At 37.5% G+C, this 21,937-nt stretch overlaps 2 protein-coding genes and 4 non-coding genes across 9 annotated transcripts; 1 reads left to right on the forward strand and 5 right to left on the reverse strand.

Moving 5' to 3' along the window:
- Positions 1–152: 152 nt before the first annotated feature.
- LOC141792168 (calpain-2 catalytic subunit-like) lies at positions 153–14,536 on the reverse strand. 4 transcript variants are annotated; one of them, XM_074673000.1, is made up of 21 exons: positions 14,411–14,507; positions 14,282–14,325; positions 14,044–14,116; positions 13,789–13,838; positions 13,521–13,597; positions 13,125–13,176; positions 12,672–12,725; positions 12,416–12,469; positions 10,362–10,464; positions 6,448–10,025; positions 6,292–6,361; positions 6,048–6,166; positions 5,699–5,832; positions 5,314–5,488; positions 5,156–5,230; positions 3,858–3,943; positions 3,706–3,780; positions 3,333–3,493; positions 2,435–2,592; positions 2,328–2,339; positions 153–2,214 (listed from the first exon to the last, which is right to left on the reverse strand). In XM_074673000.1, the coding sequence occupies exons 10-21, from the start codon at positions 6,679–6,681 to the stop codon at positions 2,011–2,013; spliced, it is 1,503 nt and encodes a 500-aa protein (XP_074529101.1). In that variant the 5' UTR covers positions 6,682–10,025; positions 10,362–10,464; positions 12,416–12,469; positions 12,672–12,725; positions 13,125–13,176; positions 13,521–13,597; positions 13,789–13,838; positions 14,044–14,116; positions 14,282–14,325; positions 14,411–14,507; the 3' UTR covers positions 153–2,010. The 4 variants fall into 4 exon arrangements, with proteins under 4 accessions (XP_074529101.1, XP_074529099.1, XP_074529100.1 ...); XM_074672998.1 differs by having other exon boundaries at positions 6,448–9,941; positions 14,282–14,536; XM_074672999.1 differs by having other exon boundaries at positions 12,672–13,176; positions 14,282–14,536.
- Positions 12,544–12,617, reverse strand: LOC141792312 (small nucleolar RNA SNORD65). Its single transcript, XR_012598370.1, has one exon. It is a non-coding gene; the product is annotated as a small nucleolar RNA SNORD65 (small nucleolar RNA).
- LOC141792316 (small nucleolar RNA SNORD49) lies at positions 13,261–13,338 on the reverse strand. The gene has a single exon (XR_012598374.1). It is a non-coding gene; the product is annotated as a small nucleolar RNA SNORD49 (small nucleolar RNA).
- LOC141792313 (small nucleolar RNA SNORD65) lies at positions 13,670–13,743 on the reverse strand. The gene has a single exon (XR_012598371.1). It is a non-coding gene; the product is annotated as a small nucleolar RNA SNORD65 (small nucleolar RNA).
- Positions 13,935–14,006, reverse strand: LOC141792315 (small nucleolar RNA SNORD49). The gene has a single exon (XR_012598373.1). It is a non-coding gene; the product is annotated as a small nucleolar RNA SNORD49 (small nucleolar RNA).
- An 849-nt stretch (positions 14,537–15,385) lies between the features above and the next one.
- Positions 15,386–21,219, forward strand: LOC141791990 (ras-related protein Rab-34-like). Its single transcript, XM_074672732.1, has 11 exons — positions 15,386–15,462; positions 15,826–16,055; positions 16,301–16,392; positions 17,492–17,557; positions 18,134–18,235; positions 18,351–18,415; positions 18,534–18,585; positions 18,728–18,809; positions 19,019–19,109; positions 19,236–19,343; positions 20,672–21,219. Exons 2-11 carry the CDS (start codon positions 16,008–16,010, stop codon positions 20,728–20,730), a joined length of 765 nt encoding a protein of 254 aa, XP_074528833.1. The 5' UTR covers positions 15,386–15,462; positions 15,826–16,007; the 3' UTR covers positions 20,731–21,219.
- The last annotated feature ends 718 nt before the right edge of the window (positions 21,220–21,937 follow it).

Genomic DNA, 21,937 nt, shown 5'->3' on the forward strand with positions numbered 1-21,937 from the left:
CAGCACTTTGTATCATGGTTTTAAAAATCTAGATGAAATGGTTTGAAATTTCATGCACAATGAGCATATAAGTTAAGACACAACTTATCATCGCATTTGCAACAACAGCAAAAAACAAAAAAATAAAAATAAAAAAAACTTTTAATGATCAGTTGAAAAGTGCAATAGTTGATTAACACAGTTGACATTGGTGGTAACAGAGTTGACTTAATAACAGAGTTGACCAGACATTGTATAAAGACCCAGGACAACATTTTCTGCTCGACTGTAAATATTTGAAAACAAATTTGAAATTTAAAACCAATGATTTAATCCAAATATTTTTGAGTTACAGATATTCATTATTTTTGATGATAACCACATATTTCATGTTTTTTATTAAAAGTAAAATGACTCTAAAACTGAAACTTTTGAAACTGTTGCACTGAAACCTTGAAAACATTCTTAAAATGCAGATCTGTCTGTCTATATCTATCAATTAATTTTGTGACTTTAGATAAATTCTTACAAACCAAAACTCTAAAGTTATTTTCAAAATGGTTTTGATGGAGGAAATGAAACAACTATATATTTATTAAATTTATATACACATAATATAGATATAACCCCATTACTCATTGTCAGCTCTGTTATCAGCTGACAGAGTTGATGCTAATTTCATATAAGTCTTCTCATATAATGATTCACTGTACCACTCATTGAAAAAACACACAGTACAGGGGGTTCTTACTGTGGCTTTTTCATGAGGTGTGGGTTTTGTCTATTTTTAGATGAATAAAAGCCAAAAAACAAAAACAAAAAACAAAACAAAAAGAAAAAAACAAAGCACACAAAGGTTTGTCCTGAATTTCCCCTCAGGAAATAAAGTACTTTCTATTCTATTCTATTCTATTCTATTCTATTCTATTCTATTCTATTCTATTCTATTCTATTCTACATGTGGAAAATGAATAAGAAAAGTAAGATTAGGGTATTGAAGTGTACGAAACCCATGTAAAACATAGTTGTACAAAATTGACAAAACTTGAGAACAAAATGAAACAACAAACAGAAAAAGAAACAAACATTAAAAAAAATCACCATGTTACAAAGTGGATTGGGGACACTTCTATAAAAATATATGTTAATGTGATCTAAGATGTGGTTTTAGAAGGTTCAAGCAAGCTCCGAGGGAACCTAAGAGGGGGATTTTTGGCGGTCAGCCATTTATTCAGAAGGTGCATTCAGATTCTCATGAAGGTGTTTTTCTGTTAGCCACCTTCAAAGAGTAAAATATTTCCCAGTTCTTTGGGCCATTGGTGAAATGAAGGAAATGAAGGACTTCCACATTCATTAGATAAGGCATTTAGCCGGCAATGTGCATAGGAAGATAACTTGACCCAAGTACTCATCAATGCATGAGTCAGTGCCTAACAAACCAAAAAGGGTAAAAAAAAAAAAAAAAAAAGTGGGTCAGGGGTATTTGTTTTGGTTAGCTGATGGGCAAAAGAGTTCTCCCTGTGTCTTTCATGAAACTGAGTTTGCCATCATGCTGTCTGTTTGAAGTGAGTATTTTTTATATTTTTTTATGTATTTATCAATGTTTTGAAACACTTCAGGTATGTGCTGAATTTCTCTTGCTCGTTAGCGCATTCAGTGATTGTTACACATCCACTGATGTTTTGAGATCCAACAGGAACAAAGCATCATATTACTTTATCAGACATGCTTAACTAACTTAATTTAGCAATGGAGCAATATCCTTGAGGCACTAACTGTTTGAACAAGATGTGTATGGCATATTGACAAATTATCTGCATTATATATGAAAATATTTTAATATACCATTTATGACAAAGTTTCTCATTATTTCTTTCATGAGTCATTCATATTTCTTTTAGGAAAGCATACAAATGGTTTTAAGTGAAGTCAACATTGGCCAGAGGGCTACAAGTAAAATTTCATAACCAATCTGTCAAACAGCTCCATGACAAGAATTAGCTCTTTTTATCTGTTGTGCCTCAGGTGACATCACTCCAAATCTGCTTCGGTCTTGGAGTAGACTGTGATGATGAAGCTCGCGGTCTTGTTGGGGTCAAATGTACAGGGAATGATCAAGTACTCGCCCAGATCCAAGCAGTGGAACTCAATCAACTCTCTGTCGTCATAAAAATCACTGAGAATGACAGGCTCCTGATTCTCAAAGAGGGAGGGAGGAAGACGCCCTTTGGGTGTCTGCAGAGATTATGAAAAGGAAAGTCAATCTTATTCATGACCATTGTATGAACATGATTGTTATTAGAAAGAAAATCTGTATTCAAATGATTTTTGGGTTCGTTTTCTTTTACCTTTGGTGGCACCTGTACAGAATAAAAGATTGGGAATAATTAGATATCTTAGCCATATCCTCATACACAGACCACTGATGAAAAGGAGTGTGTGAACAAACACTGACCTGAAAGACAGCGAGCCCAATGCTGTGATAGGTCACCTCACTGCGATGTTCTTCATCAGGCTTCTGCATCAGGGACAGTAAGACGTTCTTGTCTCCTTTCTGATTCCCCTCCACTGCCTTCACCGTGACACGATACTGTGGGTTGGTCCAAAACTCCTCTGAAGAAAAGTGTCAGGCAGTTAGAGCCTTTAAGAAGTGTCATTAGCCCCTGCTTTAGAGAAGCACAATTTCAATTTGTCTGAAGGATGTACCATGCTTTCAACATGAATGTGATTCATGGAAATGAGATGAACAAACACGTGGCTCTTATACTTTTTTAACACTCTGCACTGAGTTTGCTTCCAAACTGCAGGGGGCAATGCATCGCAAATGCACTTCTACCACAGTGATTAAGTAGAATAGAAGAAGTTTTTTATACTGTTTACAACCAAAGGGCAACATCTGGTTTAGAAAAGTAAAGCCTATGTGGAAGTGATAAAAGTTGCTGTTCATCGAGAATCCACTTGAGGCTGGCTGCAGAAAGACCAGGAGTCATTTACACACCAAGCCAAACAAAAAAAGGAGACTTTTACAGCATTAAAAAGTATATTTACAGCCTGATTAAAAAAAGCTTGTGTCTTAAACACTGATTTCCCTTCAGCACACAATGTATGGGGGGTGATTATTTTTCTATTTCTGCGTTTTGGAAGATGTTAGGATTGTTTGATTGTCCAATCAGAGACACAGCTCATGTGACTGAGGGCGCCCTATAGCTGTTAGCTGCAAGGCCTGTGTCACATCATATGTGACTGCATCTGCAGGTTGGCTTCATTTCACTGTTTTAGGATTCGACATGTGATGTCATAGAAACTAAATCTATATTTTATACAGTCTATGTTAATAAAAATTCAAACCTCACTTGCACTAAAGTCAGAGCCTCCTGCAGATTTCCCAGCCTCCCAGCGGCCTTCCTTGACTGAACAGTTCCACAGACAGGCTTCATCCCCGTCCACAAAGTTGGGGCTGTCGCAGCAGATGTCCATCTCTTCATAATAGGTACAGAAGTCCTCCATCTTCATCCTGAAACAATATCAACAGTGAGATAGAAAAAAGTCTTTATGTGTGGCTGCTTGATTATTTAACACTGAGAGGTCTACAGGGGTGGCAGCATAACTCTTCCACATATTTTTTTTGCTTGTATCGATCCCCCACAGCTGTTCAAAAACAACACTCCAGAAAATGATTTATGCAGTAACAAGGCAAGTATTAGTTAATCATTTTGACTGTTTTACCAGAATTCTCCATCCTCGCGCTCTTTCACACACTGGTTCCTGACTTCATCTCTCACTGTTTCCCACAAGTCTGACCTGTAATAACAGTCAACTTTGAATATTGGAGCATTGAGCACCATGAGTGGCATTCAGTAAGAGTCAACTCTCCTCACGTGTCACACCAGTCTCCGTTCCACTCCAACTCACCCCACGGGTTCCACACTCTCACCAGTTTCACCTTTTTTCCACTACTTTCCACCTGATGAAGAAATCAAAAACAAAGTCTCAGTGACATATCTGAGTCACCACTCACTCTTAAATGACATGGCATGAGGAGATAAACATTTCTCAATACTTCAACATATACACAGTCACAAATCCATATCATTTGTGTTCAGCTCTTGTCCTGATTTTATTTTCTTCATTTTTTAAATAATGGGTTCTATTTTCTTACTTACTTATTGTCATTTTTTAAAAACTGTTTCAAGGGTTTCCTACGGGAATTTTAAAACCCAACAAAAAAAGAAAGCTAAATAAATTAAAATAAGTTAGTAAGTAAAACTTGCAATTCATCAGATTTCTTTGCTGAAAATATTGCATCACTATCTATATTTAATCAGTTTTTAAAAATTACATCTATGAATACCAACTTTGAAACATAACATGAACTAAAGTTGGAAATTACTTAAAATTACTTTCATTTCCATAAGTCAGCTACCTGGGTATTGCTGGTCAAACTAAAGGGACTCTTGTGACTTCTTTCTCTGTGCCTTGATTCTAGTTGTAGTTAGGGGATTCTCCTCCTCCCCCTTACTTTGCAGTGTGGTGTTTTGGTTTTTTTGTTATTTTGTATATTATTAGATGTTAAAATTTGTGGTATTGCCACTGAACCTTATCTGTTTTGTTGCAGTATTTTCATCCACAGCTGTTAGATAACGTGCAGCCAGCAGTTCACAGCTGAGGGCTGTGACTGAGCAGCAAAACACACAAGGAGGGGAAAAGGAGGAGGGCGGAGTGCACATAAGTGAAGTAAGTGAGTGAGAGAAGCATGTAGAGAAGAGAAACTGAAACTTTAGTATGTATCATGTTCATGTTTCCCATTGTGTAGAACTTGGAGAGAGTCAGGCAGGGATCATACAGGCAGGAAAAAAAAATCAAAAAAAAAATCAACTTCTCTTTGGAATAAAGGCCCTAAAACCTTTTACCAACAGACTCGACTTTGTTCATGAAGACGACAACTCAAATGGGGGGTTTGGAAAAAATAAAAAAAGTTTCTCAGTCTGTATAAGCTAAAAGGACAAGGAGGACTGTACAGAAAAACAAACTCTAAGTCACTTATAATCTGCTGATGTCACCTCTTCACAGGAACCCACTCCTGAGCTCTTCCCTGGTCACATCACTCTGAATGTATTATCTGTCTTTTTTTCTGACATATTGATATTAGATTTTTTAAAAAAAGTGAAATACAAACCTCTTTGAGTCCAGTCACAGCAAAGATGTGACCTCCCACCAGATTAAACTTGGCATTAATTTTCCTTCCTTTCTTCTGTAACACAAGCGTTTTACTCAGTCAGAGAGGATACAGTTGGTTTATACTTAATCATTATGAAACAAGGATACAGGTCTTACCCCTGTAAAGCTCCCACATCCCATCATAGTTTTGCTCTGCACAGCTCTGTTCATCACGTCCCATAGGTCAGGCAGGGGGGTTGTCAGTTTGTAGGACATGTGCACACCTCCACTTAAATCTTTAAATGCCTCAGGTGGATTTCCAGCAATCATGTCTTTGTAAGACCCACAAATCCTGGGAAAAGAACATAGAAATATATACTCTGATACAGACTCACTTTTTGTTTCGTCTAAAAAGTGATTTATTTTTTTGCATGTTTTGGTCCCTTTTATACACGAACATGAAATGTAAATGCACAAGTGCTGATATTCTGTGACAAGTTGAAAAGCTTGAATATAGACTGTATGGTCATTGACTTCAGCATTTGCTTTTCACAACACAAACTTGGCATATGCTTTCTCCAACAGGAGGGCCCAGAACTCTTTTCCACATGTGGAGGAGACTGACAGAGGAACCTCGTCAAGTGTTGGCAAGAAGTCATCAACGACAACATCCACCCATTTTCCAAATCTCCAAAACTTCAAATAAAAACAAAAGTTTTGCTGTCAATAGTGTAAAGTTATATAAATACATCTATTTGATACATAAACTTTAAATGAAAACTATCCAGTGAGCACTGTTAAGGTTCTAAGTTCTCAAGCAAAAATAACTCCTTTCTTTCTTTTTATGTTTATTATTTTGTTTGTTTTGCATCCACCGTGCTCCAAAACAGCGGTTACAAAGATCACTTTACCCTGAAGTGAAATATCCCAGCATAGTTGTCCTTGAAGCTTTGATCCACAGGAACCACTTGTGTCATCAGGCCCTTACGAAAAGTCAGCACCCCAACGGCTGCAAGGAACCAGCAATTACCTGCAGGGAACAGCAGACAGGAAGTTCACTTAACTTTTTTTTTTTTTTGTGGTCTTTTTTTCTGAGTCATTCCACAGGTTTTCACTCAGCCTTTACAATAACTTAGGATTCCTTGAGTTTCATACCGACATGTCCTTGCTGGAAGTCAAACCTTGAAGTACCATCCTTGACAAACACTGCATCGGGGTTAAGCTCCTGAATGAAAACCACACAAGTAAATCTTTTTCCCTCTGAAACAGTTTGAGTCAAATGATTTCAGATAAAAAGGAAAGTCAACTTACAAGGGGTCTGATCCACTTTATTTGTTGCAGGTTCTTTTCTGTGAAACCCTCCAGTTCTCCCACAGAATCCAGGTTTGGTGGAAAAGTCTCATCACAGAATATTTTCTGCTCTTTAAGGAGCGATTCCTTGAGCTGCATGTAGTCTTGGTCTTTGTATTTCAATGGATTAGAAGGGCTCCCTTCACCGCCGTCCTCATAAAGAGAGTGAATCATCCTCACGCCGATGGATTTCATGGTGAAAGGTGGTTAGTAAAATCTAGAGACTGTAACTTTTGACCTAAGAGAAAACAAAAACTGTTTAGTGCGAGGCTTGGTTAACGATGAGAACTGAAGAAGAGTTGCTGTGGCAAGTTTAAACACATCGTTTGCATTCCACATTGTGGAAGGGGTGGGATGTTTTGGCAAAAAGTTAGCCAACATATGACCACACTTACAAAAGCAGCCTGAAAGAAAAAAAAAGGTATTGCAACACACCATGTGTGGGCATCATACCAAAAAAAACCTCACTATCATTTTTTGTTTAAATAGATGAGCAGCAAATACAGAGATTAACATGTGTAATCATACAAACAATTAGATACCGTTACGTGGTGAGTGGATGTTAGAGCACTCAATCCTTTCAAAAGTAAAGGTCAAAGATCACGACTCAACAACAAGGATTCATTTCAAAAGTGCAACATTTTTCAGTGAATCACATAATTTCCCCCATGAAAAATGTCCTTCCTGGGTAACACAAATTGATTTGAAAATAAGTTAAAATATCCATCATTGTTGGCATTTAAAAGTTTTTAGATGATTTTCAAAATGCTTTTCAGTAAAGATTAAAGGGTCTACCCTTAACTCAAAAGATGTGATTGAATGATAAAATGTGAAAATCTTGGTTAAATTACTTGACTGTGTAACTGATAGGAATAACAGACTGTTACCCAGGAGGAACCCCCGTAAGATTTCAGAATCTTCATGTATCATCGTGAGCACAGATTTAAATTTGTTTTTGTAGTGAGTAGATACAAAACAGACAGAATAACAGAATTTTGCAAACAAGTTTTTTTCTTCTTCTTCTTTTTTTTTTTTTTTTTAAACTAATCTGCTTTACCATTTCATAATGAAATCACAAAACTTGCCCCTCTTTTTCTCAGGATACACAGTTCTAGCTTGTAGGTTGCATTGTTCCTGTCCCTGAAAAGTCTCTGCCTCTCTTCATTAGACAGTTGCATCTTGAAGGTTTTGTATCATATTATAGCAAATTGACTCATTTTGGGGCAATAACTTCACCAAAATCTATGATAATGACCGTTGAATAATGTAAAAAATAGAATAAAAATATTTTATAAAAATAAAAAAATATGTAAAATTATCCATATAATAAACTAATATCGAGTCAGTACATGTAAAGCCCCAGATACTAATATAAATCAGAACTTATTGACATGTGTTCATTCTGGATAACAGATGACATGTCCTGAGTAACGGGAGATCTTTTATAATCAGGCACTAACTCGGCCTATTGCATAAACTGTTAGTTTAACCTTCAACACATCAAGGTCATATTCAACATGAAATATGCCATTTTTGAGTGTAAAAACATTATAAAAGTTTGATCAATGTTATCCAGAGAGACATGCGATTCGAAGACATAGTGCACCAGTGTCTGAAAAGGTCAAAATAGCAACATTTAAAGACAGACTTACTGACCTTGTGATGTGTTTTTGGGCTCCTTCAGAAAAAAAATCTGTTGGCTGATGTAACGGCCTGTCACATGACGACCCAAATCCAAATATGGTATTTTATACCCACTGTATGTGTGTACCCAGGAAGGATATTTTGAAATCAAACACAGAGACAAAAGTAGTTTTTATGTTTGTAGGTATCACTGCAAATGCCAACAAAATTATGTCCCAGTACATAATTAATGCTTTTATGCTGCATCTTTTGAGCTCAACAGCTCCTAAGATGGATCTTTCTATTTATTTTAGTGAATACTTGATATGAGTAAGTAAAGTGGAGAGAGTTAAGTTCTGTAATGTGCCAAATTAAAATCTTTTTCATATTTTTAACATTATAATTATGCCATAGAAAACAGAAATGACAGCTTGAACCATACACAGAAAATAAAGTTAAGAGACTTTTTAAATGTGTGTTGATGGCAAAAGCCCAGTGCTTTGCTCTGGCTTGCAAAAAAACAAAAAAAAAAAAACGAAGATACAATAGAACAACAATAAAAAAAAGTCTGGTTTACTTGTTGACAGAGTAGGCTTAGATTTGTTTTTGATCTGGCACCTATTACATCAGCCTTTATCAAACTGTTTTTTTCTGAGGACTTTTTATTAATATAATTCTATATCATCAGACATCAACAAAGAGAAGTAACATCCTGGTGAACAGGTGTGTCCACCTTAACACCGTCAATTATCAGTTTTCACACTTGCCTTTTAATATTTTTCCCATGGTACCTTTAAGATCTTGGTTTACTCCACCTAACACAAAATTACTGTGACTGTCTAACTTGAGTTGTAAAGCATTTCGGATCTGAAGTGCAGTGTCTTATTCTGGAAGTTTATGATTAATATTTGGTGAGACTCAAAGTGCAAATTAGAACAACATGTGAGCATTTTGTTGCATCTTTCACCAAAACGATTTCGCAACAGATCCCGTAAATGAAAGAGGGAATGATAATTGTATGAGAAAGCAAGGCGATGGGTTAGCTGGATCCCATAACTGTGACCTCAGATGAAAACCGAGTTGCTGGTGAAGTAACTGCTGCGATCAACACTGGTTATCCGGTCAGAACAGGAATGATGGCATTTATTGATGTCAACAGACACACTCTTCTGATTTCCACTCTTTATTCCTTAAAAACTGTGTGTTTGTGTGTGTGGTTTCTAAAAAAAGAAAATGAAATACAAATAAATAACTAAACATGGATGCAAACACTTATAACCCACAAGGTAACAATGAGAATCAAATAATTACAGCACAGCAAACCAGAGAAAGGCTCCAAAACGCCTTCCAGCACTTAAGGAGTGGCAACAAGTTCCTGCCCTGCCAGCCAGTGCCTCTGCCAAGCATCACCTACATGCAGCCAGAGTCTGAGAAAATGGTGATGGTCCCTAAGTGGCCCCGCCTGCATGCTCCCTGTTTACCTTCTAACAGATGTGAAACTGAAAATGACAAATAATCAAAATATGCAGTTTGCACTGCAATTGCTATACGGAGCATTTTATGAACACTGTGGACAAGATGAAGCTTAGCATGTTTTGATGTTATAACGATTTACAAACTAACGGAAATCCAGGAAAATGACTGTAAATTTGCATGAGCTGCAGTAAACAAACCTGATGAATTATAAAACAAGTGATGGAGGAACTACTTACAATCTTATGGACGCGCAGGAGTCCTTAAATGGTGGAGAAGTTGCTGAGGTTGAAGGGAACTTGCCCAGACTTGTCTCTTTAAGGAGCGGGGGCTTGATTAACAGGGGGTGTCCAAGGTTGCTGATTGGTGGAGGAGGGGGTGGGATAATTGGTATGCAAGGTAACCTGACCCCTGCCTACCACACCTACTGAAACTTGAGCCCACTGCAGAAATGGAGGAGAAGGGTTGACCTTTTGCACAATTAATGTAGATTAAAAATTGAAAAATCATTTTTGGTGGTTATTACATCATATATCAGTCAAAAATGTTTTCTTTCCATTAATTACCAAAAAGTTAAAATAAAATTCAACATCAGCCTGAGGGTTACAAGTAAAACTGAATTGTCGAAAGCTCCATCACTCCGACAAGAATGAGCTCTTTATATCTGTTGTACCTCAGGTGACTTTACTCAATTTCTGCTTCAGGTTTGGAGTAGACTGTGATGATGAAGCTCGCGGTCTTGTTTGGGTCAAATGTAAAAGGAATGATCAAGTACTTACCAAGATACAAGCTGTAGAAATCACCCAGCTCTCCCATGTCACTAAACTTAGTGAATTGAACAGGCTCCTCTACTAGAGAGGATGGAAGATGTCCTTTGGGTACCTGGAGAGATCATAAATGGATTTTTATTAATTTATGCACATAAGACAGATTTGTAAAAACTTGATTGTTTCCCGACTCAAAAAGTACGTAAAAGTATCTTCTACCTCTGATGGGACCTGCTTGGAATAACAGATGTCAGATTGGATATTGTGCCACTGATATTTCTCAAATCTCAAACCACAATGATGGAGAGCAGTTTAGTGCAACTCTCTCTATGCAGACCATGAACAGGTGAACACTAACCTTAGGATACAAAACCCCATGAGGTGATAGGTTATGTTTTTGTGATGTTCTTCATCAGGCCTCTGCATCAGAGACAGTAAGACATTCCTGTCTCCTGCGTAATCTCCATTCTCTTTATATCCCTCCACTGCCTTCAATAAAATATGATACTGGGGGTTGGTCCAAAACTCCTCTAAAGAAAAGATAAGCCAATAAGACCATACAAAAAAAATAAAAATCTGAGTTACATTATTTACACTTCCATACTGAAACTATACAGAAGTCCTCCATCTTCATCCTGTAACAATGATTTACATACTTGCAGCGGCTGGATTTATCCTCAAATGAAGCTGGCTAACTGAACTTTTTTTTTTTTTTTCATATAATTAAAGCTGGAAAATATCAAATCTTTCAGAATTATTCATTGTTAAGTAGAATAGTGCCACAAGTACATTATAATATCCAATACCTGTTTTAAAGACCACTCTGTCCTTTCACCCAGTCCTTAAGGCCTACAACTCAGTTCAGGCTCTTGAAACATTAAACTTAAAAAAAAATCAAAACAAGTGCAGAAAGTATGAACAAAAATAAAACAAATACATCGTAAACTAGAAAAGCACTCAGAGAGCACAGACCTCAGCCAAGCATATTGTGATTGTCATGTAATACTTTTGTCTTACTTTAATTCAATCCCTTTAAGCAGACTGCCACAATTTGCTGTTAGTTGCAGATTTGTACAATAATTTGTTACCCAACAGAGTTGAAAATTATGATGACCCAGTTCATATTTCATATTCCACTTCTTAGTATCCAGAATATTGGCAGGGTCTGAATTATACTTTTACATCTGTCAGAAATTATGGTGACCTTGTCTTGATTTGTTTTGCAAAGCCATCCAACCATTTATCATGTAGTGACATACACATTTGGTAAAAAGGCCCATCTCACAATAATAACTGATCCTTTAAGATATTCTAGGATCCAGACCCCTAGATTTAATCATTTCTTTCTTATCTGCTTTTAATTATTTTTTGAAAATTTCATGAAGATCTGCTTGTTACTTTTCCAGTTATGTTGTTAGGACAAACTCCCCAAAACATAGCCCCCTTGGAAAAGTGATAACACACCCATAGACTCCAAAACACACCCAGTTTTACCTGCAGTACCATTTAAGACCACAAGATGGGGCTAAAGCTCATCCATGACCATAGAGCGTATAAAATTGTTATTCTTTGGTTCCAAATTGAAAATTCAACTTTTTCTAAAACCATATTGTATTAAATTCAGTGGCAAAGGGTCACACATATTTTAGCTATATCTGTTTAAATGAACACATACAGATATTTATTTTGACGCCATTCTGCAACACAAAATGAAATCTTTCATTGACCAAGTTGACATTTTACCCTTATTTTATCAAGCATATTCAAAGGGTGTGCTCCTCTGATCAACTTGTTTAGGAAATACTCATGTTATTATGCCTAACTTCCAATATTGTCAGCAAACATGATTCCAGTAAATGTAAAATGTAAAAGCTTAGGAGGAACAAAAACAGATCCAGTCAGTAGTCATTTGTCAGGCTGCTTTATTGAAAAGGTTCAACACATCAAATTCTTGCAGAGTGAAATGTTTCTCAGTAATCTTTGGCAAGTCAAAAATGATGTTTTGTGTTACAACCAAAAACAGAAACAATAAAAAAATACTTACTGTTACAGTGACAATAATTTACCTGCATGGGGCATGGAACTCCTGAGACTCGCTTACTGGCACAACCCATTCAAATCTAAGGAAGAGCAAAAAGGGGTTATGTAGCAAATTCTTTGCAGCACTGAGTGAGGTTTACAGCTGCCATTTACTGTTCAGAAAACCGAGAGTCACCACCAAACAGTCTGCCGGTAATTCCAGCTTTTTCAGTTTAGATTTCATCATAACAGATCACAAACATTTGTGCATTGTAAAAAAAAAAAAAAAAAAAAAAGAATTACCTGCTGCCACAGACTGAAGACTCCTTGGTACAGGATCCAGCAGACAGATCAAACCTATGACAGAAACAAAGTCAGGAATCAATTAAACTGAAAAGAAAGGTTTTAAAATAAAATCTCAGGAGTGCTGATTCACATTTTTGGTTCATATCAGATTTTCAGATTGAGAATAAGTCGTTAAGGCTTTACTGTAGGGAGAAGGGATCAAGTCTTGTGCCAATAAAAAGAACATATGATTGAAGGAGCGATTAGAGGATGGTGTAAACAATGCACTTGTGAATGTGTTAATACATGAGAAGGTCACACCAATAATGAATAAAACAATCAAAAATTAGCACTGGTCACGTTCCTGTAAGACAAATCTGATGTCTAATCTAACCTGGTAATTCCAGCCATTTCAGTTTAGGTTTCATCATCACAGATTACAAATATTTCAGTGTCCTAGCATAAATTTACCTGCCACAGGCTGCAGACTTGATGGAACAGGATCCACCTGGCAGAATGACACCTATAATGGAAACAAATGGAGAAATTAGACTAAGGTTTCATTATCATACTTTACTTGCATAATGGGAGTGCGTAGCTTTTGAGCACTCAGAAAAGTGGATTACACACAATCGTCAGTTGTCGCATCTGACGGCACTTCCTATTCCAGGTTTTCATCATCAACAAAAGCTACTCTGATATTCCTTCTCTTTCCAATAAGGCTTCATTGTACAACATGATTCACATTTTTATGCCAGATTTACAATTCAAGTATACATTTGTTTGAACCTCATTTTATGGAGAATGAGAATTTTGGTTGTACAAAAAGCAAGCCTTAAAAATGTTTACATAAAGAAATGAACTCACATGGATCATGTCAGAAGTTGTATCTGGATCCTCAGAGGAATCTGTGATTCTGAGAAAACGTCAGGAACCAGCTAGACCTTGATGGGACAGAAGCAAATAATCAAAAACTAGCACTGGTCAAGTCCCTGTACAACAAATATCTCGTGTGTGTTCAGAAAACCAATGATCACCACTGAACAATCTGACGGTAATTCCAGCTATTTCAGTTTAGGTTTCATCACAACAGAAGCACATATTTATTATATTACAAACACTTAAAAAAAATTACCTGCAGGAAATGGATCCTCAGCTGGAGGTCTACAATGCACAGCAAGACACCTTTGTGAGATAAAAAAGGATGCAGTTGTAGATGAAGGACATATTGATAACAGAAAGCTGGTTAAGATCTGTCCAAGGAAACGTTTGCAGTGCTCAGAACAGTGAGTATGAAACATCGTCAGTTGTCGCATCAGACGGCACTTCCTATTCACAGTTTTCATCATTGGCAACATGTGGAGGACGGATTTACTTCACTGCCACTTACCCATTGAGAACATGTGGTACCCCATTGCAGGCGTCGTATGACTCCCTGGAAAGATCTGCTGGACTTTGCCCATCTAAAGCCAAGAAAATTTGAATTATTCACCATTACAGCTAAATTGACATTAGACGAACGTTCCTTTGAGGGGGCAATACAACCCTGGCCTAAGTTTAGTTACAATGTTGCATGCAAAACCTTAGTATAGGACTCTGTCTTAATATAAATTTAAAAAATGTCTCACTTTAGTATTTCAACTCCTCCATCTTCCTTTATCTTCCCACGTGGCTGCTCGTAAAGGCAACGTTGACGTCAAACTTAAGCAAGCACATGGTTTTACGTACTGTTTAATAGTCAGATATGATAACCTTACATTGTCCGAGCAGTGGGACCCTGTTGGACCTTGCAGTGGCTGTATTTAATCTTCATATTTTTCTCTTCGACCGACTAGCATACTGTTTGCTGGTGCCTCAAATGGCTGAAAGAACTACAAACCGGACGGTGTCGCGCTTTTAAACTCTACGCGGCGTCCAGGGATATGACGTAATTGACAATGTGCTCTGGCACCATCTGTTGTTCCGGAGGATAAACGATCACTTCTGCGTTCCCGTATTTTCTTAAACGTATGAATACGTATTACTTAAAAAAAAGAAAGAAAAGAAAGACAGAGAGAAAATTTGATTTTAAAAAAGGTTTACATGTCATTAAGGGCTTCTCAAAAAAAGAAAGGAAGAAAAAAAGGGCAAAGTACGAAACTAGAAGGGTACAGATATCTATGGGTACAGCCCCTCGATGAATGAGACAGCTCTGTGGTCTACAACTACGGTTCACTGGGTGGCGCTGTTTGGCAGCCGCTGGTCACTTGGTTCCACAGAAAGTTATGATGGGAAGTTAAGTTCTTTTCGGTGAGTCGATTCTGTTTGCTCGACTCCCAAAGATAATCCGACTATTCCGGCTCCTGAGCGACTTTTAATGGCGTATGCTTTATTGAGATGCACTCTCCTCCGCACAGCTGTCTGGTGTCATGCTCACTGAGTGGGGGAAAGATGTTTTACCTTACTCAGTTCCCCCTCTCTGTTATCACACAAGAGTATGATCCAATATCCTCACTTGTGACTGGCTGCATTGCTCATGCTGTCCACTGAAATAAACTTCTGCCTTGAGCAGAGCTGACTTAGAGCAGAGCAACACAGGGGAAAAAGTTGGGGAGCTTTCACTTGATGGGAGTCGGCTCTTCTGATTCACTACACACCATCGGCTCTTAGAGCCGCATCGTCTAGGTAGGACACAGAAACAGAACAGAAAGTCTCAATCAGAGCGTTACTCCCCATGCTGACAGACTGCTTTGAGCGTTAGTTTGTTTGGGATTACTTTGGCTATCACATCACATCCTTGGACCCAGAACACGTCTCTCGTTACCAGCAGGTAGAGTTTTTTTTTTCTTTCTTTTAACTAAACCTATCCAAACACTTATGGTATCGATTGTATTTTTTTTTTTACATTGTCCCATATATTCTGATGTTACTTCATTATCTGTAAGCAAGGTGTAGGGGATTAGTTATTTTCAACATTTATTATTATTATTATTATTATTATTATTATTATTATTATTATTATTATTATTATTATTATTATTATTACTATTTTACCACTTTCTCCTGAGACATTAAAGCATAATGGCAGATGTTACAAGGCTAACATTTTTTTAAGAGGGAAGCACCTTAGTTTTGTGCAACCAACACTTTATACTTTGAGCAAACATTTAACCTGAATACTCCTCTATTTCAGGGAAAAGCAGGAAGAACTAAGTTGTGTCCTCCTCACAGTTGTGTGGAGGGAGTGGTGAAGGGGGAAAAAAGATGCGCAAGTCCCCTTGAAGCATAAACTGTGTCCACTGTCATTTCGAGTGGCAGCTTCATGGGTGTGTGTGTTTTTCTGCGAGAAAGTGTGTTTTGATCCACTGTAGCAGTATGTTGCCACCTGTGAAAAAGGACAGGGTTATAACTCAGCTCCCAAAGGTTAGTAATACACACACACACACACACACACACACACACACACACACACACACACACACACACACACACACACACCATACTGACAAAGCTATGTTGGGTGTAATACATAAATAGATTTGTGGTTCAAGTTAAAGTTTCCTCATCTTTCTTTCTTTCTTTCTTTCTTTCTTTCTTTCTTTCTTTCTTTCTTTCTTTCTTTCTTTCTTTCAGCATCTGACTCTTCCCTCTTCTTGTTGTCTTCACAGTATTTTAGTCCAAATGCAGCGCTGCACACCAAAGATGGCTTCCACCCACAGGTGAAGGCTGTATGCCAGGTACAGAAGGGAGGCACTGTGGGGTAAGATCCCAGAATGGGTAATAAGACACACACACACACACACACACACACGCGCACACACACACACACACACACACACACACACACACACACACACACACACACACACACACACACACACACACACACACACACACACACACACACACACACACTAGTTTTGCCGTTTCACACACTCTAATAAGGGTCTGAATGAATTAGTTCAGGCAGAGCCCTTTCATGCTATGTCCTCTGTGTCAGCTGACAGCTCTGCACCGCACTCATTACAACTGACTATGTTGACCCGGGGTCTGTTTGTAAGATATTTCTACCTTTTCTCTATTTTTCTAGTCATTTGTCAGATGAACAAGGTAGTCACATATGCACATGTGCTTCCAGCTTTGTGGATTTAATCTTAACAAACTGGATTTTTTAATGATAAGCTACAAAATCACCCTGGCACTGAAGTTCGAGGCAGGTCCTGCATCTTTTGAGAACTTAATCATTTGAGAAGTGAGACACACTTGGTGCTGTTGTGACGGCTGGACGGTGTAAGTGGAATATTTGAATAAAAGTTATGTTATAACGATATCATTCAGTTTAATCAAGATAAAACGCTGAGTCAGCATTTTCAACATACTGTTATGTGACTTAGATAGTCCTTTCCTTATTCTCCTCTATGATTTTTGGCCCTTTCCAAAGCCTTCAAATTTTGTCCAGTTTTCACCGGTCAACTATTCAACAATTCAGCATGCTCAGGGGAAGAGTCCTTGTATTTTTTACATTTCCAACCCTTACATGTTTTTTAATATTCAACATTTTAACGTATTTTTTCCCCATTAAAATGTATGGAGATTTTACATCACCATGAAAACCACACAGCTATTAATACAAACTTATCAAAACATTCAAGAACAAAGACACATAAGGGTTTATTTGTACCTTTCAACAAGTAGCACTCACTCTTATTTTACACCTTCAGTCTCAGCATTTCAACATTTCAGTATTTGCTGCAAGGAAATGCAGTTTCTCAAGTTACTAATTAAAGACAGAGGAGCTTTGTGCTGTTGCTATATTACATCATGAATGATCAATGAAGTTTTTGTTTCTCTGTTTCCAGCTTTAACATTGCCAAGGTTATTGTAGTAGGAGATGTTGCGGTTGGAAAAACGTGTTTGATCAGCAGGTAAGGATGGGTCGTCAAAAAGGAGATAAGTTACCGGTTAGTGCGGCTAATTCAAATTCTTATAGAAACAACTTTGTCTGATTTTTTTTTCTGTATGATTTATTGAAATGTTTCCTTTTTAAAGGTTACAAATGAGGTAAGCTGTTGCCTTTTTGACCTTTCGGCTTCAGGCTTCTAATTTGTTAATTTGGAGTCCAGTAGTTACACTGACTTACAATATAACAAGCGTGATATTATATAACTTTATTAGAATGTCTGATGTCCAAATAAAGAACAAATGTGAGGGAGTTTTCTTTGGTTATTAAATAACCATTATGGCTTTAACTGAATTTCATTCAGTTTGGTACAGAGCTGAGATAAAGAAACACAGGCTCAATTTATAAACCTTTTTTTGTTTCCACTCAAAGTTCAACTAAGGGGAAGAATTTAAGGATTCCTCTTTTTGTTTTAAAACTTTAAGAAAATACTGACACATCTCACACATTATATATGGAGTTAGTGCTAAATAAAGTACGTTTTGATTTAAAAGGTAGTTCTATTTAACTTTAATATGAGTTTTTCTTTTATTCCCGACAGATTTCGCAAAGGTGCATTTGAAAAGAACTACAAAGCAACCATCGGTGTGGATTTTGAGATGGAGCGTTTTGAAGTGCTCGGTGTCCCCTTCAGTTTACAGCTGTACGTATGTCTCCTCAGTTCTTTACACTCTAATCTATTCACTGTAACTCACTGAAGTTTTTAAGGCTAATCCAGTCAACAGTCTGTTAACGTGGGAACAATCTGTAAACTCCAGGTGGGACACGGCCGGTCAGGAGAGATTCAAGTGCATAGCTTCAACGTATTACAGAGGAGCTCAAGGTGAATTCAGCTCACTCTGTTCCCTGTTATCACATCTTACCTTTGTGTAAAGTAACAGCTACAGTGCTGTTTCACACACAGCGATCAATCAAACTGCTGTTTTTAATGCTTTCTGCAGCCATTATAGTGGTGTTCGACCTCAGCAGTGTGACCTCTTTAGCACATGCCAGGTAAGATTAACACACCTTAATGGTCTCATTATTCTACCATTAAAATGCCATTTGAAGTCTAATGACTGTGCTCTGTGTGTGTGTGTGTGTGTGTGTGTGTGTGTGTGTGTGTGTGTGTGTGTGTGTGTGTGTGTGTGTGTAGACAGTGGCTGGAAGACGCAATGAAGGAAAATGACCCATCAAGTGTTTTACTATTCCTTGTCGGCACCAAGAAGGACCTCAGTGTGAGTGAAATCTATAAAGAAATACTAAAATTGGTCTCAAACAGAGTAAAATAATTGGTCAGACTGTTGGTGATTGAGTGCTTTTGAGTGAAAAGACAGAATATCAAAGCAAGTTTTGATTTTAAAATGCGACTTTGAGTCGTGTTTGGGAGAATTGTTAATTGTTTCTCCACTCCTACTCCACCCTCTTTTAATTTATTTCTTCTCAGTCCCCTGATCAGTTGGCCTACGTCGAGCAGGAAGCCATGAGACTCTCAGAGGAAATCAAAGCAGAGTACTGGGCTGTGTCTGCTAAGTCAGGTGGGAGTCAAACACTCACTAACAGAACACGAGTTTATCCTCATCTACCCCCAACGTATCAAGCTTTTATCCCCTGCTCCATCTGTCCTCTTATCAACTCTTCCATCTGTATTTTTATCATTGCAGGAGATGGTGTCAGGGATTTCTTCTTCCGCGTAGCCTCTTTGACTTTTGAGGCCAACGTTTTGTCTGAGCTGGAGAAAAATGGCTCGAGGCAGTTTGGAGACATAATCAGTGAGTCAGTTTGCTCAGAAGAGCTAATACCAAGAAGACAGTCTGATACTTTCAACTATTTAATTGAGTCACATACCAAGTTTATAGTTTTCCAGTTAACAGAAACTATTTCAGTCATGAAGCCAGCCTTGGTCTTCTTTTGATCCATTCAGTGTTTTTTTTTTTTCACAGTTTCAGAAGGTCAAAAGAAAACCCTTGTCAGTAATTTGTTTCATACCATTTTCCTCAAAACAGATAAATTCAAGTACTCTGTTAGTATTTGTCTCTGTGCTCTTTATCTTTGTTAGGATCAGAACGTTAAGGAAATCAACATGTTAAACATGTGATAGAAAAGTACATTACATCACTCCATTTCTCACGTCATACTCTGTGTAGTCCATTTATGTCTCTTGAAAATGGATAACCGTGTAAGTGGGAAAAATGAAGTATTGCAGAAGTGCTGAAAATTGTGTGTGACGTAAAAGTTAATCTTGTTTGCGCTTTTCCTGTTTTCATTTTTTCCTCAAACAGTAGTGATCTTTGTTTTAGTTAGCTCATAAAGTCACAGATACCCTGTGGGTTTCTGAGGTTTATGTTTTACTTAAACACGTCTGTTTGGACTTAGTCTTACTAACATACTAATCCTTACAACCTCCAGGTTGTCCATGCTGATTGTGACAGCGTCACATGCCTGTCTGTGGAAGAGGATTAAAAAAAAAAAAAAAAATCTTTTGGATATTGGAATGAAAAAAGTCTCTTTATTAAAAAATTGAATTATCCTCATATTAAAGTCTGAATTCTGACTCTAAAATAGGGATTAGAGTTAGAGGTAGAGTTTTGAATTTGACTTCAGAATTCTGAAAAAAATCCTGCAATTAAAAATAAATAAATAAATAATTAAAAAAATAAAAATAATAATAATAATAATAATGATAATAGCATTGTCTCATTCTACAGAAAGTCAAAACTATTATGGAAGTTGAAGCAAAATCAGGAATCAGACTTCAGTCAGATGAATCTGATATTATATAAATTGAATTCTGGTAATTTTGGGGGAATTCTGTGGATGAAAAAAAACTGAATTATTTCGTTGTTATCACAATTCTTACCACAAAGTAAAACAGTATGATTTTTTTTTTACTGGCCCTACCTTTTTTGGATGCCATAATCTCCTGACACCTGGCTGTGCAAGATGTGGCTTGTTCAGGTTTTATTGGTTTCATTTTTTTCTTTGTTTCCTCTCTTTGTAATCTAAGTTATATTCTTCATGTACCTCACATCTTAAATTCTCAATGAAGAACTGCATAGTATCAGATTTCTTAAAATCTTTTTTTGTGTGTGTCACACAGGGCTGACAGACAACATGGAAAACAGTAAACCTGGCAGAAGGAAGTCCAACTGCTGCTGAGGAAGCCAACTATTTCCTGGTTACACACACACACAGAAAAACAGAGGAGGAGAACAACATTTTTGGACTCAGAAAGGCTCAATCTGGATTCCCTGAGCTGACCCCTCAAACTCAATATCAGCTACACAACATTGTTTTTGTGGTGGCTGCAAATGTTCTGAGAAGAAGCTGGTTGTAGGATTCGCAGAATGATGCTGAGGCTGTAAACAAGCAGAAATCCTCTCAGGAATGTTTGTACAACAAATAAAGCTTTGTGATGTGCTCGGTAAACATTTACGAAAAGAGGACTATTATTCTACCCCAGATCTTTTATTAAATTGTACTTTGTTAATGTTGTCATCGTCAGGTTTGTCTTTAAAGCTCTCTTTGTTATGAGAAAATGCTCGTTTCTGATGCATTTCTGTCTGTTTCCTGACTGGTCTCCTGTCATGTGGCTGCTGCTAATGTGATGCGTGCGCTGACTCCCATGACCCGCATCACACCCACAACTCGTCCTTCAACATCTACAAGTTCCCATGATTCTGAAAATGGAGGGATTGTTTGCAGGGGCAGATACGAGCAGACATCTGAAGCCAATAGATTTTCTGTCTCATAAAGAAGGACAGAAGGAAGTTTGTCTGCATGAGTCTTCACGTGTCCTCTAGATTCCAGTTAAATATGTCTTGTTTTATGGCTGATAGGAAATAAACTGTAAATAAACTGTCATTCATGAATATGTCGTCTTTGGTTCAAAGCTCTGAGCTAGTGTTCAGTTCTTCACATTCAGCTGTAAGCTGATCACATTTGCAAGTTTGCAAACACACACGCACACACATCACATGTCCAGACTGCCTGTCTATTTCCCATATCAGTATGAACAAGACTCCAGGTTTAATATGAACAGCTTTATTAAAGGGATCGCAGGTAGAAAAGGTCATCAGCAGTGCCAGAGAAAACATTTCTCCTCCATCACTAACAACTGCAAATAACCAATCACATCCCTCGCTGAGAAAGACCCAGCATCTCAATCTAGCAAGAGACGTAAAACCAAGCAAGTTTAATCCAAAACATAATCATTTAAAACGTTAAGTGTATTTATGAGACCATGATACTTGCACACTGCAAAATGAAGCACACCACTGAATACTCGAGCTGCTTGTTAGTGACCGCGGCACAGAGGCACAGCAGGAAAAGGAACAAAGCATTTTAGTGACGAGGGATGCAGAGA

The sequence above is a fragment of the Halichoeres trimaculatus genome, unplaced genomic scaffold (genome assembly GCF_033239565.1).
Source record: "Halichoeres trimaculatus isolate MK-OKI-2021-1 unplaced genomic scaffold, fHalTri1.1 fHalTri1_scaffold_6, whole genome shotgun sequence".
NCBI classification, from domain to species: Eukaryota; Metazoa; Chordata; class Actinopteri; order Labriformes; family Labridae; genus Halichoeres; species Halichoeres trimaculatus.

Excerpts from the sequence above, each read along its gene's own strand:
- LOC141792168 (XM_074672998.1), bottom strand. The coding sequence starts at position 6,681 with ATGAAATCCATCGGCGTGAGGATGATTCACTCTCTTTATGAGGACGGC. Across the intron at positions 6,362-6,447 it reads TAAAGTGGATCAGACCCCTT|GAGCTTAACCCCGATGCAGT; the intron begins GTAAGTTGACTT and ends GTTTTCATTCAG. Across the intron at positions 3,781-3,857 it reads AACGGAGACTGGTGTGACAC|GTCAGACTTGTGGGAAACAG; the intron begins GTGAGGAGAGTT and ends CTGTTATTACAG.
- LOC141791990 (XM_074672732.1), top strand. The coding sequence starts at position 16,008 with ATGTTGCCACCTGTGAAAAAGGACAGGGTTATAACTCAGCTCCCAAAG. Across the intron at positions 16,056-16,300 it reads TTATAACTCAGCTCCCAAAG|TATTTTAGTCCAAATGCAGC; the intron begins GTTAGTAATACA and ends TTGTCTTCACAG. Across the intron at positions 17,558-18,133 it reads AAAACGTGTTTGATCAGCAG|ATTTCGCAAAGGTGCATTTG; the intron begins GTAAGGATGGGT and ends TATTCCCGACAG.